Source organism: Hemiscyllium ocellatum, chromosome 13, assembly GCF_020745735.1.
Source record: "Hemiscyllium ocellatum isolate sHemOce1 chromosome 13, sHemOce1.pat.X.cur, whole genome shotgun sequence".
Taxonomy (NCBI): Eukaryota; Metazoa; Chordata; class Chondrichthyes; order Orectolobiformes; family Hemiscylliidae; genus Hemiscyllium; species Hemiscyllium ocellatum.
The window spans coordinates 16,890,252-16,907,361 of NC_083413.1; the positions used below are offsets into that span (position 1 = coordinate 16,890,252).

The window sequence follows — 17,110 nt, forward strand, 5'->3', positions numbered from 1 at the left end:
CTCAGCACGTTACTGAAGTTTTCAGCCTTGATTATGTCCTCAAGTTTCTGAATGGGATTTGAGCCTGGAACTTCCTGTTTTCAAGATGTTATATAATTGCTGCTGTTTCATTGAAGTGGGTGGGGTAGTCAACCACAAGAAAGAGCGTGAGTCCGTCCCTCCAGGGAAATTCTCTCCATTTTAATGCCACTGACCTCCATGTCTCTGGTTTCAAGCCAACTTCAGACAGGAACTGCAGTACCACAGTAGCAACATTCCTGCTATAGCATGCCTGAAGCTTTAGATCACATCTTGAGTTAGAATGATTGATAAGGGAGAAAAATTGAAGAAAGATTACATTTCATACCCTCTTTCAGATCAGGCATTAAATAAAGCTTCTGTTTAGCTTCCTAATGTTTCTGTGAAGCACCTTAGGAAGTTAAAAGGGTTGCATGAATGCTTTTGTTGGCCTACCATCCTTACTAATTATTCTTATCCTACTCAAACTTGACATCATACCATAATGTGACAAGAGCAACTTGAATGAGGTCTTGTAGCCATGAGAGACATACTGCCTCTGACCCACAGGAGCTCCAGGGCCCTTGCTCAGTGCATACTTGAAGTTATGATTAGATTAGATTACTTACAGTGTGGAAACAGGCCCTTCGGCCCAACAAGTCCACACCGCCCCGCCGAAGCGCAACCCACCCATACCCCTACATTTACTCCTTACCTAACACTGCGGGCAATTTAGCATGGCCAATTCACCTGACCCGCACATCTTTGGACTGTGGGAGGAAACCGGAGCACCCGGAGGAAACCCACGCAGACACGGGAGAACGTGCAAACTCCACACAGTCAGTCGCCTGAGTCAGGAATTGAACCCGGGTCTCAGGCACTGTGAGGCAACAGTGCTAACCACTGTGCCACCGTGCCGCCCACAACTACATCAGAATGGTTCAAGTAGTAGTTGATTGAGTATAAAAGAGATTTTGGAGCATCCTGTAACTGTTACAACAACAATATTTATGGACATGTAACATCATGTGGGAAATGTGAGATTATGCACTTTGGCAGGAAGAAAACGGGATTTGAATATTATTTAATTTTGCAAAACTGCAGAAGGCCAGCAGAAAGGGATTTGAAATCACAAAATGGGAACACATTAGTTCAACAAGTGTTAGGAATGGCAAGTAGAATATAGACCTTTCTTACAAAAGAGATCGAATAGTCAGACCACATCTGGTATACTGAAAACAGTTTTGGTCTCTTTATCTAAGGAAAGATATACTGTCACTGGAGGCAGCCAAGAGACATTTTACCAGGCTTAACTTGGGTATGGAGAGATTGCCTTATGCAGTGAGTTTGAGTAGTTCTTTGAGGAGGTATCAAGACAGGTCGACGACAGTAGAGCAGTGGATGTGGTGTATATGGGTTTCACCATATTCAAGGCATTTGATAAGGTTCCCCATGGTAGGCTCATTCATAAAGTCAGGAAGTATGGGATACTGGGAGATTTGGCTATCTGGATTCAGAATTGGCTGGCTGGCAGAAGGAAGAGAGTGGTTGTAGATGGAAAATATTCTGCCTGGAGGTCAGTGTTGGGTGGGGTCGCACAGGGTTCTGTTTTTTTTAGATTCACTAAGGTGTGGCAACAGGCCCTTCAGCCCAACAAATCCACACCAACCCTCCGAAGAGCAACCCACCAGACTCATTCCCCTCTGACTAATGCACCTAACACTACGGGCAATTTGACATGGCCAATTCACCTGACCTGCACATCTTTGGACTATGGGAGGAAACCAGAGCACCCAGAGGAAACCCACGTAGACACAGGGAGAATGTGCAAACTCCACACAGACAGTTGGCCGAGGCAGGAATTGAACCCGGGTCCCTGGCGCTGTGAGGCAGCAGTTCTAACCATTGAGCCACAGTGCCGCCGTGTTCTTGGGCCTCTGCTCTTTGTAGTTTTTATAAATGACTTGGATGAGGAGGTTGAGGGGTGGATTTGTAAATTTGCGAATGACACAAAGATTGGAGATGTTGTTGATAGTATAGAGGGCTACAGCAGGCTGTAGTGCTACATAGACAGGAAACAGAGCTGGGCTGAGAAATGGCAGGTGGAATTCAACCTGGGTAAATGCAAAGTGATGCATTTTGGAAGGTCAAACTTGAATGCTGAATATAGGATTAAAGACAGGATTCTTGGCAGAGCGGAGGAACAGAGGGATCTGGGTGTGCAAGTACGTAGTTGCACTTCAAAGTTGCCACCCAAGTGGATAGGGTTGTTAAGAAAGCATAAGGTGTTTTGGCTGTCATTAACAGGGGGATCGCGTTTAAGAGCCGCGAGGTTTTGCTGCAGCTCTACAAGTCCCTGGTGAGACCACACTTGGAATATTGTATCCAATTCTGGTCGCCCGACTATATGAAAGATATAGAAGCTTTGGAGAGGGTGCAAAGAAGGTTTACCAGGGTGCTGCCTGGACTGGAGGGCTTGCCTTATGAAGAAAGCTTGAATAAGCTCGGACTTCTCTCTCTGGAGAGAAGGAAGAAGAGAGGAGACCTGATCGAGGTGTACAAAATAATGAGTGGAATAGCTAGAGTCAATAGCCAGAGATTTTTCCCCAGGGCAGGATTGACTGGTACGAGAAGTCATAGTTTGAAAATATTAGGAGGAAGGTATAAAGAAGATGTCAGAAGTAGGTTCTTTATGCAGAGAGTTGTGAGTGCATGGAATGCGTTGCCAGCTGTGGTGGTGGAAGCAGAGTCATTGGGGACATTTAAGTGACTGCTGGACATGCACATGGATAGCAGTGAGTTGAGGGGTGCGTAGGTTGTTACTATATTTTACATTAGGATTAAGTCTCGGCATAACGTTGTGGGCCTAAGGGTCTGTTCTGTGCTGTACTTTTCTATGTTCTACGTTCTAGATTAATTATTGGCATTTAGAAGAACCGGAGATGACCATAGTGAAACATGTGAGATTTTTGAAGGACTTAACAAGATAGGTAAAGAAAGTTTAGTTCACCCTTGTGGGAGAGCCTAGGATCAGAGGGCAAAGTCTCAGAGTAAGTGGTCACCTAGTTAACATTAAAGAGGAGGAATTTCTTGAAACAGAGGATAGTAAACCCTGTGGATTTTTTTAAACTACAGAGAACTGTCAAGGTTAGGTTCTTAACTATATTTAAGGCTGTTAGGTTCTTAACTATATTTAAGGCTGAAATAGACAGATTTTTAATTAGAAAGGGAATTATGGGGAAAAGTTAGGAATGTGAATTTGAGTATTATCGGATCAGCCATGGACCAACTGGCCTCCCTCTGCTCCTCTGTTTTACGCTATTCTGGGTCAGTGCAAGTTTGCTCTTTCTTTGCACCATTACATCGATTATTTATTTACTTTTTGGTAAAGTTTTCTGTCGAATGGGAGCAATTTGCTGATGTATCATTAATATCATTAATTTCAAAAGGATCATTAATGAGTCTTAATTGTTTCCCAAAAGATCATGCAAACTTAAACTGGATTATTTGCTGTTTCAGATGTTCTGTTACATAAAGGGAGGCACACCATCCTGTTGATGCCAAATGGAAGACCTTGACTTGGATACAATGCAGGAAACGTTATCAAATTTTTCAGATTTGTCCAGTGACCTGACTGCTAGCATCAACAAAACCTGCTCCTTGAACAAGGGTTTCCAGTTTTACTATCTGCCCATCATGTACATTATTGTGTTTGTCACTGGATTCATCGGAAACAGTGTTGCTCTCTGGATGTTCATCTTTCACATGAGGCCTTGGAGTAGCATCACCGTTTACATGTTTAACCTCGTCCTGGCTGACCTCTTCTACGTCTTCTCTCTGCCGGTTTTAATATTTTACTATTTCAACAAGACAGACTGGATCTTCGGGGAGGCCCTGTGCAAACTGCAGAGGTTCATCTTCCACGTTAACCTCTACGGGAGCATCTTGTTTCTGACCTGCATCAGCGTCCACAGGTACACGGGGGTGGTGCACCCCATGAGATCACTGGGCAGGTTGAAGAAAAAATCGGCCACCATTGTGTGCATGTGCGTGTGGGTTGTGGTCATGGCTGGCATCTCCCCAATACTGTACTTCTCCCGAACTGGGCCAAGGAAAAATAAAACAATTACGTGTTACGATACAACGTCGAAAGAGCTCCTGAGCACTTATTTCATTTACAGCATGCTGACTACATTCTTTGGTTTCTGCGTCCCCTTTGCCACCATCCTGGTCTGTTATGGATTCATAGTGAAGGCCTTAATATCTAACGACATGAGGACACCACTCCGGGGCAAGTCTGTGCGTCTCGTCATCATCGTGTTGGCCGTTTTTGCCATTTCCTACCTCCCCTTCCATGTAATGAAGAACCTTAACCTCCAGTCCAGACTCTATTACCAGGGGCTAGAGACATGCGAGTGGAACAAGAGGGTCTACGCCACTTATCAGGTGACCCGCGGGCTTGCCAGCCTCAATAGCTGCGTGGACCCTATCTTGTACTTCCTGGCAGGAGACACTTTCAGGAGGAGATTCACTACTGCGGCCAGTAGGTTCATGTCTAAGCGGGGAGAGACCAACCTACAGTTTCGGAGTGAAGACAGTCCACTTCATGCTGTGTCAAACATTTCACAAAATGGTGACACTTCTCTCTGAACTTTGTGTTGGCAAATTTTACAACGTTTCTTTGTAGGTTTTGGAGGTACAGTAAGAATTGTGTTCATGAGATCGGTCTCGATTTAAAGCTCTGATCTAATATAGGAAACAATGGAGAGTAAAGCATCCAGCATTTATAAGTTTGAGCATACTGTGCGTACTTAACCGTTTATCTTCTGACTCTCGTCACAGTTTGAGTATTGCTGTCCAAAGACATGTTTTGTTGACGTTTTCCATCGTGCACTCAGCAGCACTAAACCTATTACAGTTGAATATGAAGTGTTTAATTTCAGAAAAGTAAGTTTTCTTTCATGGCTTGAAAAAGAGATTAGTTTTGTCCCTCAATCCCTTTCCTATGCCCACATGGGAAGTTCAGCATCTTCATATTGTTCTGACTTCAACACAGAGGAAGCATACAAGAGTAGCCCTACATGGAGCGTCCTAATGCAGTAGTTGCTCAGTACTGCTTGCAGCACCTCCCAGTGATGACTTGGCAGAGATTCGAATGCAAGTTGTCCGAGTGAGTGTGCCTCAAGCTTGAGAGCTTTCAGATATTTCTACTCATGATTACCCTGACTGTTCCACTACCCCGAGACTGGCAAGCAAGTGGGGCAAGTGACTCTGCCAATTAATTGTTCTTCAACAGAACCTCTTGAAAGTTAATCTACGTTTAAGGTCTTCATGGAGGCCATGCCTTTCTGTTTACACAAAAGGTTTACAGTTTTGGCAGGTTCAGATTATCAGGGGGTGGTTTAAGATGAATCATGGCTGCCCACTCTGCTCAGAAAATGGCACCGTTGGTCATCAATGTATCGGATAAAGAGTGATGGGATAGGGCCTGAGTAAGGCTGGAACACAGAAGGGAAGAAGATTTTTCATCTGTAAGGGAATCGTGAGTTATGAGGAGAAGGCAGGAAAGTGGAGTTGATGGTGGTCAGATCAGCCCTGATCACATCGAATGGTGGAGTATTCGATGGGCTGAATGGCCTACATCTCTTCTATCTTTTTGTCTGACATACCCCGCAAAAAGACAAGTTTAAGTCAGGCCCATTTATATGTACGAAATTTCAAGGAGAAATTGTCCAATTAGTGAACAACTCAGCCAGGCGTGGGAGGGTCATGATAGAAAGGGGCTGTTCGGGCTTCTGCTGGAGTAAGAAACCGAGAGCCATCAGAGCATCCTAGTGAGGGATGGAGATATAAAGGGATTGGACGTTCATAGCAAAGAAGAAGTGATTAGGACCAGGAAAATGGAAATTGTTGAAATGATGCAAGGCATCACAATAATTGTGAATGTAGTTGCAAAGAGATGTAGCTTGTTTGCAGTAAAACGGCACAATGCATGTTGAAATCCATGAGCTGACCCTTATAGCAATAATGCTTCTGTAGTCCAAACAATGCAGAGAAAGCTTTACTGTCCGTGGTACTAGCAATTTGTCTGGTCATTATGTGTAACATATCCTAACACAGTCTTTCACAGTGCTACTAACATTCACTGGCTCATTTTCTGCTTTGCTCACCGTATCACTAATATTGAATTATATGGAGTATGGGTGTCCAATTCTGGACACCACAATTTAGGAAGGACGTGAAAACCGCTCAGAGAAAAGATTGACGAGAATGGCTTTGGGGATCAGGGAGATCAGCAATAAGGATAAGCTGCAGGACATGTGCTGTTCTCCTTGGAGAAGGAGTTGAAAAGAGATCTGATAAAGGTGCTTAAGATCATGAGAGATGTGGATTGAGGGGTCGTGAAGCCGGTTTTTACTGGGAATAGGTTGAGATCCAGATGATATCAATTTATGGAGCTCAGCAAAAGAACTAGAGTTGAATTTTTAAGCATCCGGTGCATATGATCTGGAGTGGACAGCTGTGCAGGAGGCAGGTTCGACTCATGCATTCACATGGAATTGGACAAGCACCTCAAGAAAAGTAGTTTTCAGGGTGATTGAGATCAGCGAAATTGCTCTTGCAGGGAGCTGACAATCAGCTCAAAAGGGCTGAATGGTCTTTCTCAACTCTGTAACCATTCCCTGAAGCTATGTTTAGATATCTGGGTGTCCATTTGGATCATTTTGGCTTTATGTCAAATTGTCAACAACACATTGGCAGCCCATTCCACATCTCTCATGTTTTTCGCCAATTATATTAATAATCACTTAAAATGTTTTAACAAAAAAGGCTAATGAAACTAGAGAGCATAGGTTTTGGGTGAGAGGAGAAACATTTAAAAGGGACCTAAGGGGCAGCTGTCTCACTCAGAGGGTAGTGCATGTGTGGAACAAGCTGCCAGAAGAAGTAGTGGAGGCTGGTACAGTAACATCATTTAAAAGGCATCTGGATGGGTATATGAATAGGAAGGGTTTAGAGAGATTTGGGCCAAATGCTGGCAAATGGGGCCAAATTAATGTAGGATATCTGGTTGGTATGGATGAGCTGGACCGGAAGATCTGTGCTGCACATCTCTATGAGTCTATGCGTCAAGATCTGACATTCTGCAGAAAAGGTTTCGGACAATGATCCCTGGGATGAGGAGTTTCACTTCCAATATGGTTTTGAGAATTCCGCTTGGAGGAGACATGGTTAGGAGGAGATTTGGTAGAGGTATGCAAATTTAAAGCTGTTTTACACTCTCCCACTAAGTCAAGATCATTCCCAATTACCTTTGGTCCCAACACCACATAAAACAATGTGATACATCAATTCTGTTGACATTGTTACAGCTGAACAAATGAGAATGAACCATTTATTGATACGACAAGTAGTAGGGTAAAAAACCAGCACAACATCGAAGGGCCAAAGGGCCAACACTGTGCTGTACTGTTCTATGTTCTGCATTACTACTCTCACAAAAAGAAATGTGTGTTTTGTTCTCTATAATCCTAAATTCTATTGGACAAATCATGCTGGAATATTTTATTTGTTGCAATAAATATGACACAGTTTTGATAAGAGCAAAGGAACATTTACTCCATTATATTTAATTTACTTCCAATTTTTATCATCATAATTCTTGTGTTATTCCCCTTCCAAGACCAGCAAGCCATTAATCCATGTTATTTTTTGGAGATATTCCAGTGACAGTAACAACCTTCGCATAGCAGGGTTTGATATCAATCTGATTTCATCACTGCCTTCGGAATCTGCACACTGTTTGGTGCTGTATGAAACTAGTTAATATGGAAATCAGGTTCCAAATGTGATTTAATATTGTGACAATGTTTCCCAAACTACTATTAAACTTTCATGTCAGTCTGGTGACACTTCAAGTCATTGTGTAATATTGTTGTGCATTCTCTTTAGCCCACTGATTTATGCATTTGTTTTAAATTGTGGTGGGTTAAAATTCTCTGTAGGCTTTTCAGCATTGCCGCATTGCATTTGAAGTCCATGTCTGCGTGGAAACCACATAGAGCTGATAATCAGGTGTACGTATCTAAAATTAATCCTACAACTCCAGATTCTGTTCATCTGGTTCATTGATGTGTAATCCAATTGCCTTGCCCTTATAAGGGGCTTTTAATCTTCAGAAACCAAGCAGGGATTGCATGTGGGCAAGAAAGCAAAACTACTTAAAATTTCGAACACTACCGCTACCATTGATCCTGCTCAAATCTGCTTGTATTGGAGATGAGGAGGGAGAGCAACCAATCTTCTCTCAGACAATGGTTGGACTATTGACATTTTTCAGGACACTGTGTGCTTTTTTTGACCGATGTTACTAGCTTTTTTGACCAGTGTTAATGTAAAAGTCCGAACTGCAAGCATTCTGGCAGGCGAAAGAAACAATGTGGAGTGTAAATGCTACTGGAGTGCTACACTGTCAGATGTGCAACCACTCAGACGAGATGTAACATTGAGGCACCTCCTGCTCTCCAACATGGACATTGAAGAGCCCATTGTTCCAAGTTCAAGAGAAACAGGGGAGGCCAGTGTAAAAACAGTCTGCGTGTTCACATTGCTGTTTGTGGAAGCTTGCTGTGCTGGCCATTTATATCAACATCAAAAGAGTGACTGCATCCAAATGCATTTCAATGGCTGGGGGATATTTAGAGATTTCCAATGGGAACGAAACATCATATACGATTTCCCATTTGATTACCTTATTGGAGTATTAGCAGTCTTTCAGGGGAAGCATTCAAGTTTTTTTTGAGCCTTCATGTGAGGTTGCAGTGGTGACTTCACTCAGGCTGAGAGGTTTCCTGTCACTCTGTGGGTTGTGAATTGTTTAGATTTTCTCTCATCGGAGAGCTGGGTGTTCTCAGTCATTGAGTATATTCAGGGTCTGCATCAATAGTTTGTTTGACACTAAGGGAATTATGGGAATAGGGTGGGAAACTGGAATTAATCTAAAACGTTAGCCCATGGTCCCATTAAATGGTGACATTAAATTGTGCATGCCATTAAATGGTGAAAGCAGACTCAACATATTCCTTATGTTCATATATTCAACCCTGAAGGGCCAAGATCTAACTTGACCTTTGTGTCCTCAACTAGCAGCTTACCAGTTTTAAATACAGTTCCTAATTTGCCCCTTAATAATTTTACTTTATGCTCACAGTATCCAGTTGACCTGTTGATATTATTTCCAACACTTTAATAATTTATATCTATTGAGCACCCCCCCTCCATCCCAACACTATGAGCAACCCTTCACCCAAGGTGCCAAATTTAAACCCAAATCTATCTTTTTAGTTTATTGGGTAACAATGATTTACTGGATTGGAGTTAGGGAGAAAAAGAACAGACATTGCTAGAAAAGCTCTGCAGGTCTGGCAGCATCTGTGGAGAGAAATTAGATTTTGCATTTCAGGTCCAGTGGCCCTTCCTCACAGCTCAGACTGGAGTTGCACTGTTTTTATAAAAAAAAACGTTCTCAGAATACAGGTATCATTGGCATTTGTTGCCTGTTCCTAATTGCTACTGAGAAGATCGTGATGATTTCCTTCTTGAATAACTACAAGTGTAATCACTTTGTCCAGCTGTGAGGTTTGTTAGGCTAGTACAGGGGCAGTTATGAGTCAACCACATTGTGAGTCTGGAGTCACACGAAGGCCATATCAGAGGACTATGGCAGATTTCAGATGGCAGAGCTCAGTGATCCAGATCAGTTTTATGGAAACCTATTGTTTGCATCACTACTGTTACTTACTTGTCAGAATTAGTTAAAAACGCATGTTTTCAAAATGGAGTTTAATACGTCTCAGAATCTTAGCTCTAGGCCTGTTACTACATAACGTAAGTGAGATTACTGAGTAATAAAGAGAGACTGGGTCAGTTAGGACAATATTCACTGGAGAGAATCTTATAGAAACCTAAAAATTTCTCACAGGGCTCTGGAGTACTTCGAACAGCACTACAGAATAAATGCAGGAAGGATGTTTCCAAGGACCGTCGAGTTCAGGACCAGGGGTTGCAGTTTAAGCGTAGGGGATGTGCCATTTAGGACTGAAATGGGAAGAAACGTCTTCACTGAGACAGTGGGGAGCCTGTGGAATTCTCCCCTACAGAAAGTGGTTGAAGCCAAAACCTTGAATGCTTTCAAGGAGTTAGCCTTAGTTCTCAGAGCTAAAGGGATCAAATGGTGTGGGGAGAAAGCAAAAACAAGGTACAGAGTTGGATGATCGGCCATAATCTTATTGAATGGTGGAAGAAGCCGAAAGAGCTGATTGGACTATATCCCTGATTTATTACACTTCTGTGAGACAGGTTACCTTGAAAATGAAGTGATCCAGCAGAAAATACAACAAGATGACTGTCACATCCTATTCCTTGGATGCTGCCTAACCTGCTGTGCTTTAACCAGCAACACATTTGCAGCTGTGATCTCCAGCATCTGCAGACCTCATTTTTTTACCCACATACATGACTGTCACTCATAAAGCCAAGATATTGCAGAAATTATTGCTTGACTGTGCACATTGACCATACAACTTCACTCAAAAGCCACATCACTCCAGTCAGATGGAGACATGAATTCCAAGCATCTGTCTTGGCTTGTAAGCAAGTGTGCTGAGATGATGTAAGGGATCGTTGGCCCGATGGACTTGAACCAGCCTTCAGGAAGTGGGGAGTGGGATTGTTGCAGTGGTGTCCGGAAAGGATGAACCTGTTGAGGAAAATTTACAATCTCAGCATCGAATTTCAAAATTATTTCCACTCACAGTAGAGTGAAACAGTATGGTGTGCAGCACTATCTTTGCGCTCTGTAGAATTCATTAGGAAAATGGAAACTTCCATCATTCTCCTCATGACTTCTACAGGTCACATAGGGCTGCAATGGAATTTCAAATGGAATATTGTTTTGTTCAAACTGTGTTTGCCAATCTTGAGTTACAGTGTGTGACATTGTTAGTATTTTCATATGTTCACTGTCTGATGTCAGGTCCTAAAGCAGAAGTACTGTCACTTCTTTTAAGACAAATAGGACAAGAAGGCAGAGCCTGAGTCTATTCCAGCTGGAACAAGGCTCAAAGCCCCTCTTATTGATGTTAACACTAGCAACCCAAACTCACCAATTACTAAAATGAATACTGCAATTGTGTGAAAATCCTTATGAGTTTCTATCAAGAAGTGAAGCATAAATAATCATATAGTGCATTTGGGCCAAATAACCTGTTTCTGGGTTCTACATTTCCTCTAGCTGATTGCTTCAGGAATAGTGTGAGGGTAATTTGAAAGTGTTTCTGTGCTTTTCCTGGCGGTCTCCTGTTGTGACCGTAATCCAAGCAGGGCAGTTGCTTTAGGTGTCCAACGTAATGTTACAATTGACATTTCCAGTCTGTGCTGAATTTGAGCACTCGCACCCTAATGCTATGCTTGTTGGGATGGCAGAGGGCGCTCATGGTGGACTGCTTGACTTGCTAATTGACAGGGAGCTGGCACTTCTGCAGTGCTTGTTACATGCCTTCTATGAAATACCCAGGAGCATGGGGACTACCACAGCCTAGTAAACAATGAGCATTGTCTTGGGTTTGAGATCATGGTCCTCAAATATCCTCCCCCTCAAGGCTGGACTGGCACATTGGCGGCAAAGATGAATATCTGTATCTACCTTCACGGTAAGAAGATAAAATCACTTGCCAACTCCTGTAACGTATCAAAAAGGAGATGGTTTATTCAGTAAGGCACCAATACACCCGGACAACTTCAATGGGAAAATGGAGAGGTGAATTCAAGATTTTGAAGGGAATACAAAAACGTCCAAAAAAAACCCCCATCTACCAAACAGCTGTCCCACATTGGCAAAGTCTGCAGGTATGTACTTTACATCTGTCGGTCATCTCAGAACCATTGATGGCCAAAACATAAGCAATTCATTATTGATTCTGAGGAAACGTTGAGGAAATATATACATATTTCCTATTGCCTGGATGGTTCCTCAAAAAATTACATAATTTCTCATTAATGAGTGCCATGAGTTTAAGGAAATGGGTTTTGATAGCTCCGAATGTTGTTTTGTCTTAAACTGTTTTTGTACACATATGTAAAATTCTCTTTCCACCAAGGCCCCAACCCCCCAATAGAGCAGATTAGCAGAGAAATTTTATCAGATTGGACCAGCATCCATAAATTTATACATTTCGGAGTTCACTGAGCTACCTTTACACACTGCAGTTGACAGACTCTAACCTAGAGAATCATGGAGTTTTTACAACCCATCAAACATCCATCTATTCTCATCCCAATTTCCAACCTTTGGCCCATAGCTTTGTATGCAAACATATTTCAAATGCTCACCTTAACAGTTATTAAATGTCTTGAGGGTTTCCATCTCAACCACCTTTTTAGGCAGTGAGTTCCAGAGATTCATGTCCTCTGGGTGAACGCTTTTTTCCTCAAATCCACTCTGAACCCTCTGCTCCTCACTTTAAAACTATGCCCCCTGGTTTACTGAACCCTCTACTAAGGGAAACAGTTCTTCCCATAAATCTTGAACGCCACTCAGATCCCCCCCCCCCGCTCAGCCGATCTTTGCTCTCTAGCACCTATAAGTAGAAGCAGAGGAATTCTTGACAGAATGAACACAATGCATTCCATTGTGAGCCATTTCACGGCTCCTTTGCCATTGAATGGAGTATCCTTCACCAGGGTTTATGGCCCTGTTGATTCCTGAGCCTCAGTTCTTCACCTGCTCAATGCTGGACTATTATCATAGAATTCCTTTAGTGTGGAAACAGGCCCTTTGGCCCAACAAGTCCACACCAACCCTCCGAAGAGTAATCCACCCAGACTCATTCCCCTACATTTAACCCTTGACTAATGCATCCAACCTACACATCCCTGAACACTATGGGCAATTTAGCATGGACAATCCACCTAACCTGTATATCTTTTGGATTGTGGGAGGAAACCCATGCAGACATGGGGCGAATGTGCACACAGGCAGTCAACTGAGGCTGGAATCGAACCTGGGTCCCTGGCGCTGTGAGGCAGCAGTGCTAACCACTGAGCCACCGTGCTGCCCCTGAGCGTATCTCAGAGAAAATGTTTCAAAGTAAAATACTAAAGGATTTGATTTTTTGCTGGGAGATTCAGGACTGGGGCCCAAAGAATATGATTAATAATTAGCACTGGTATCTTCTCTTGGCCACAGGTTTAGAAAAGAATTTCAGAATGAATGTAGTTGTACTGTGGAAGGAATGACAACAAAAAAAAGAGTTAAATAGTACAGAATACCAGGTTATAGTCCAACAAGTTTATTTGAAAATACAAGCTTTTGGAGCACTGCCCCTTCGTCAGGTAGCTCATGGGGCAGGATAATCGGGCACAGAATTTACAGTAAAAGATCAAAGTGTCACACATGGTAGCAAAGGAAAGCAAAAATGACAACCTAAATTCCAATGTAAAAGTCAAATTTATGAGGCCAGACATTTTAGTCAAAAAGTGTTGATTTTGTTTCTCATAAACAATATTTCTGAGGGTTTATGTTTGGGTACAACATCCTGTACATAGATTGGTTATCAGGATGGCTTCAGTGATTAGGCAGCTGCCTCTAGCCTGTTGCTGTGACACAGATGGGCAGAGGGCTTTTGCCCGAAACGTTGATTTTCCTGCTCCTCGGATGCTGCCTGACCTGCTGTACTTTTCCAGCACCACTCTAATCTTGACACAGATGGATGTCCCTTGGCTGGGTCAGGTCTAACACAGTTGGACTGGTTCCATTGATTTTTTTTAAAAATGTATTCATTCACGGGATGTGCGCATCGCTGGCTAGACTGGCATTTATCCCTAATTACCCAGAGGGCAGGTAAGAGTCAATGACATTGATGTGGCTCTGGCGTCACATGTGGTTGAGACCAGGTAAGGACAGCAGGTTCCTTTTGTCAAGGACGTTAGTGCACCAGATGGGTTTTTCAGACAATTTTCAATGGATTCTTGATCATCATTAGACTCTTAATTCCAGTTTTTTTTTACCCTGTTGAATGCAAATTCTGTGGCAGGATTCAAACCCAGGTCCCCAGGCCATTATCTGGGTCTCTGGATTGACAATTCAGTGATAATACCACTGGACCATCGCTTCCTCGAACCTCAGTGTGGCAGAGTGAGATTAGCAGTTTGTCCACTCTGGGATGTGAAAATGTGTTGCTGGAAAAGCGCAGCAGGTCAGGCAGCATCCAAGGAACAGGAAATTCATCAGGAAGGCTTATGCCCGAAACGTCGAATTTCCTGTTCCTTGGATTCCACCTGACCTGCTGCGGTTTTCCAGCAACCCATTTTCAGCTCTGATCTCCAGCATCTGCAGTCCTCACTTTCTCCACTCTGGGATGTGCCAGGGGAGGTTGGTTGGGTTGGATGGGCATATACTATGGCTTTGGTTGCCTGCAGTGCAGATGGCCAGCAAGCAAATCGACATCAGGACTTTCCTGGATGGTGTTCCATGCCCTGCTTACCTTGATTTCTCATGGTGTAAAAACGTACATTCATTAGCTCTGAACGACTGTAACAAATTGTCATAAAACTGCTCATCATAACTATTGTATAAAGATGACAAAATCGGCCTTTTCTCATTAGCTATGTAATGAGGTTCGAGTGAAAGTGACCAGGAAATAGGAATTGGGGTGGAGACAGGGGTAAACAACAGGCTTCAATTGCCTGTTCACTTGCATGTTGGATGCAAACAATTACTGACTTTAAACCATGATAATGGGCCAGCTTTTACTGTCACGCAAGTGTGAGACTGATATAACTGGCTTTCTTTGAAGGACTGTTTTACATCAGGTTAATGGGGAGTACTATACCATGCTGCCTGACCTGCTGCGCTTTTCCAGCAACACATTTTCAGCTCTGATCTCCAGCATCTGCAGTCCTCACTTTCTCCTAGTACTATACCATATTTACTTGACATGAGCTCAAATTTTAAACACAAAAATCTAAGTTAAGGATGTTTTTTATTATTGTGAAATGGAGAAGAGAGTTGGTGGGGGGGAGCGCAGGGATTCGATATAGATCTTTAATTTTATCGATGTAGTTGATAAGGTGGTGTAAAGAAAATGTTTCCACTTGTGCAGGACTCCCAAACAAGGCGTTTTAAATATAAGGCAGTGGTTAATGAATCGACTTGAGAATTCAGGAGACGTTCCTTTATCCAGAAGGTGGTGAGAATGGAGACTTATGTCCCTGGAGACAGGTTGAGGGCATTAGCATTAATACATATAAGGGGAAACTAAGTAAATACTGCAGAGAGCATACGATACTTCAAGCAACTTCATATTGATGAAATTCAATACAGAAGTGCAGGAGGAGGTTTGTAGGGAGTATAATCACCACCACAAGTCAGTTCTGAGGAAGGGTCACTCAACCCTTTGTGGGCGGCACAGTGGTTAGCACTGCTGCCTCACAGTGGTTAGCACTGCTGCCTCACAGTGGTTAGCACTGCTGCCTCACAGCACCAGAGACCCAGGTTCAATTCCCACCAAAGGCAACTGTATGGAGTTTGCCCGTGGGTTTCCTCCGGGGGTTCTGATTTCCTCCCACAGTCCAAAAATGTGCAGGTTAGGTGAATTGGCCATGCTAAATTACCTGTAGTGTTAGGTGAATGGGTAAATGCAGGGGAATGGGTCTGGGTGGGTTGCTCTTCCGAGTGTCAGTGTAGACTTCTTGGGCCGAAGGGCCTGTTTCCGCACTGTAAGAAATCTAAACAACCCAAAACGTTAATTCTGATTTCTCTCCACAGATGCTGCCATATCTGCTGAGCTTTTCCAGCAATTTCTATTTTCTTTTCTGATTTACAGCAGCCGCAGGTCTTTTGGTTTTTATCTTATGTAACTTCTGTTATTAAGGCAGCAGTGGGTTTCGATCTGTGGTGCAACCATGTGAAGAGACAATTGACGTGATTATACTAAAATGCTAAACAGGGGCAGCACGTTAGCTCAGAAATTAGCACTGCTGCCTCACAGCATCGGGGACCCATGTTCAATTCCAGCCTCAGGCAGCTGTCTGTGTGGAGTTTGCACGTTTTCCCCGTGTCTGCATGGGTTTCCTCTGGGTGCTCTGGTTTCCTCCCACAGTCCAAAAGTGTGCACGTTAGGTGGATTGGCCATGCTAAATTGCCTGTAGTGTCTAGGGATGTGCAGGCAAGGTAGATTAGCTGTGGGAAATGCAGGATTACAGAGATGGGGTGGGTCTTGTGGGATGTGCTTCGGAGGGTCAGTGTGGACTTGATGGGCCAAATGGCCTGCTTTCACACTGCAAGGATTTTGTGATTTTTAAGTTGAGAGTGTGGGCAGATTTTCACTTGAAATGTGGAATTGGTTCCAAGGATTGCACACTGATTTTGGAAAGCGCCACCCCTCGTCCTGCAGAGTTTTTGACAGGTTGGAGGTAATGGGGATGGAAGGAGGGCATCGAGGCAAAGGTACTGTCGAGTTTGGGCGCAACAAACACAGAAGTGGGCCTGAGGTCAGATGCAGCTTGTTACTGTGTGGCTGTACGTTCTCTCACTGCTGTTTTACTCTCTAGAGTTGAAGACTTTCAGAACATCAGGGAACATGGCTCTGGTTGTAAAGGGAATTCTAAGGGATCTTTCACCAAACAGGACACTTCTCCTCAATCCACATTTATTTATACTCTCCCCCAACTTTGCATAAATGTATTGTAGCAGTTAACATCACAGGGTCGAGGTAAGAATACCCATTGAGTTACAGGCAGATACAATTAAGTTTGTATCTAAGTTGACCTCAGCAGCCTATCATAAAGAAACCAGATTAGGCTATTCAGCTCCTGTTCTAACATCAACTGGATGATTTTGGATCTATGTCTTAACTCTACCTGCAGATCTGGTTTTCACATCCCTCAAAATCCTTGCCTCCCAAAAGCCTTGCAATCTCAGTTTTGAAATTTGCATTTGACCCACATCCTGGTAGCTTGGTAAGGGAATTGTTTCCACTAGCCTTTAAGCAATGTTTGGAGCCTTCAGTCCTATGTATATGCTCAGTGGTCTTGGTTATAGACTCAGTCACAT

At 43.2% G+C, this 17,110-nt stretch overlaps 1 protein-coding gene across 2 annotated transcripts in view; it reads left to right on the top strand.

Annotated features, from left to right (window-relative positions):
* p2ry1 (purinergic receptor P2Y1) overlaps nt 1–17,110 on the top strand; it is a 38,833-nt gene that overhangs the window by 18,021 nt on the left and 3,702 nt on the right. Inside the window, exon 2 of one of the 2 annotated variants that reach the window (XM_060834581.1) lies at nt 3,517–4,693. In XM_060834581.1, coding sequence (XP_060690564.1) covers nt 3,562–4,647 — 1,086 coding nt within the window. In that variant the 5' untranslated portion in view covers nt 3,517–3,561 and the 3' untranslated portion in view covers nt 4,648–4,693. Of the gene's footprint in view, nt 1–3,516; nt 7,909–17,110 lie in introns of those variants that run through there. The other variant, XM_060834580.1, reaches the window with a different exon arrangement.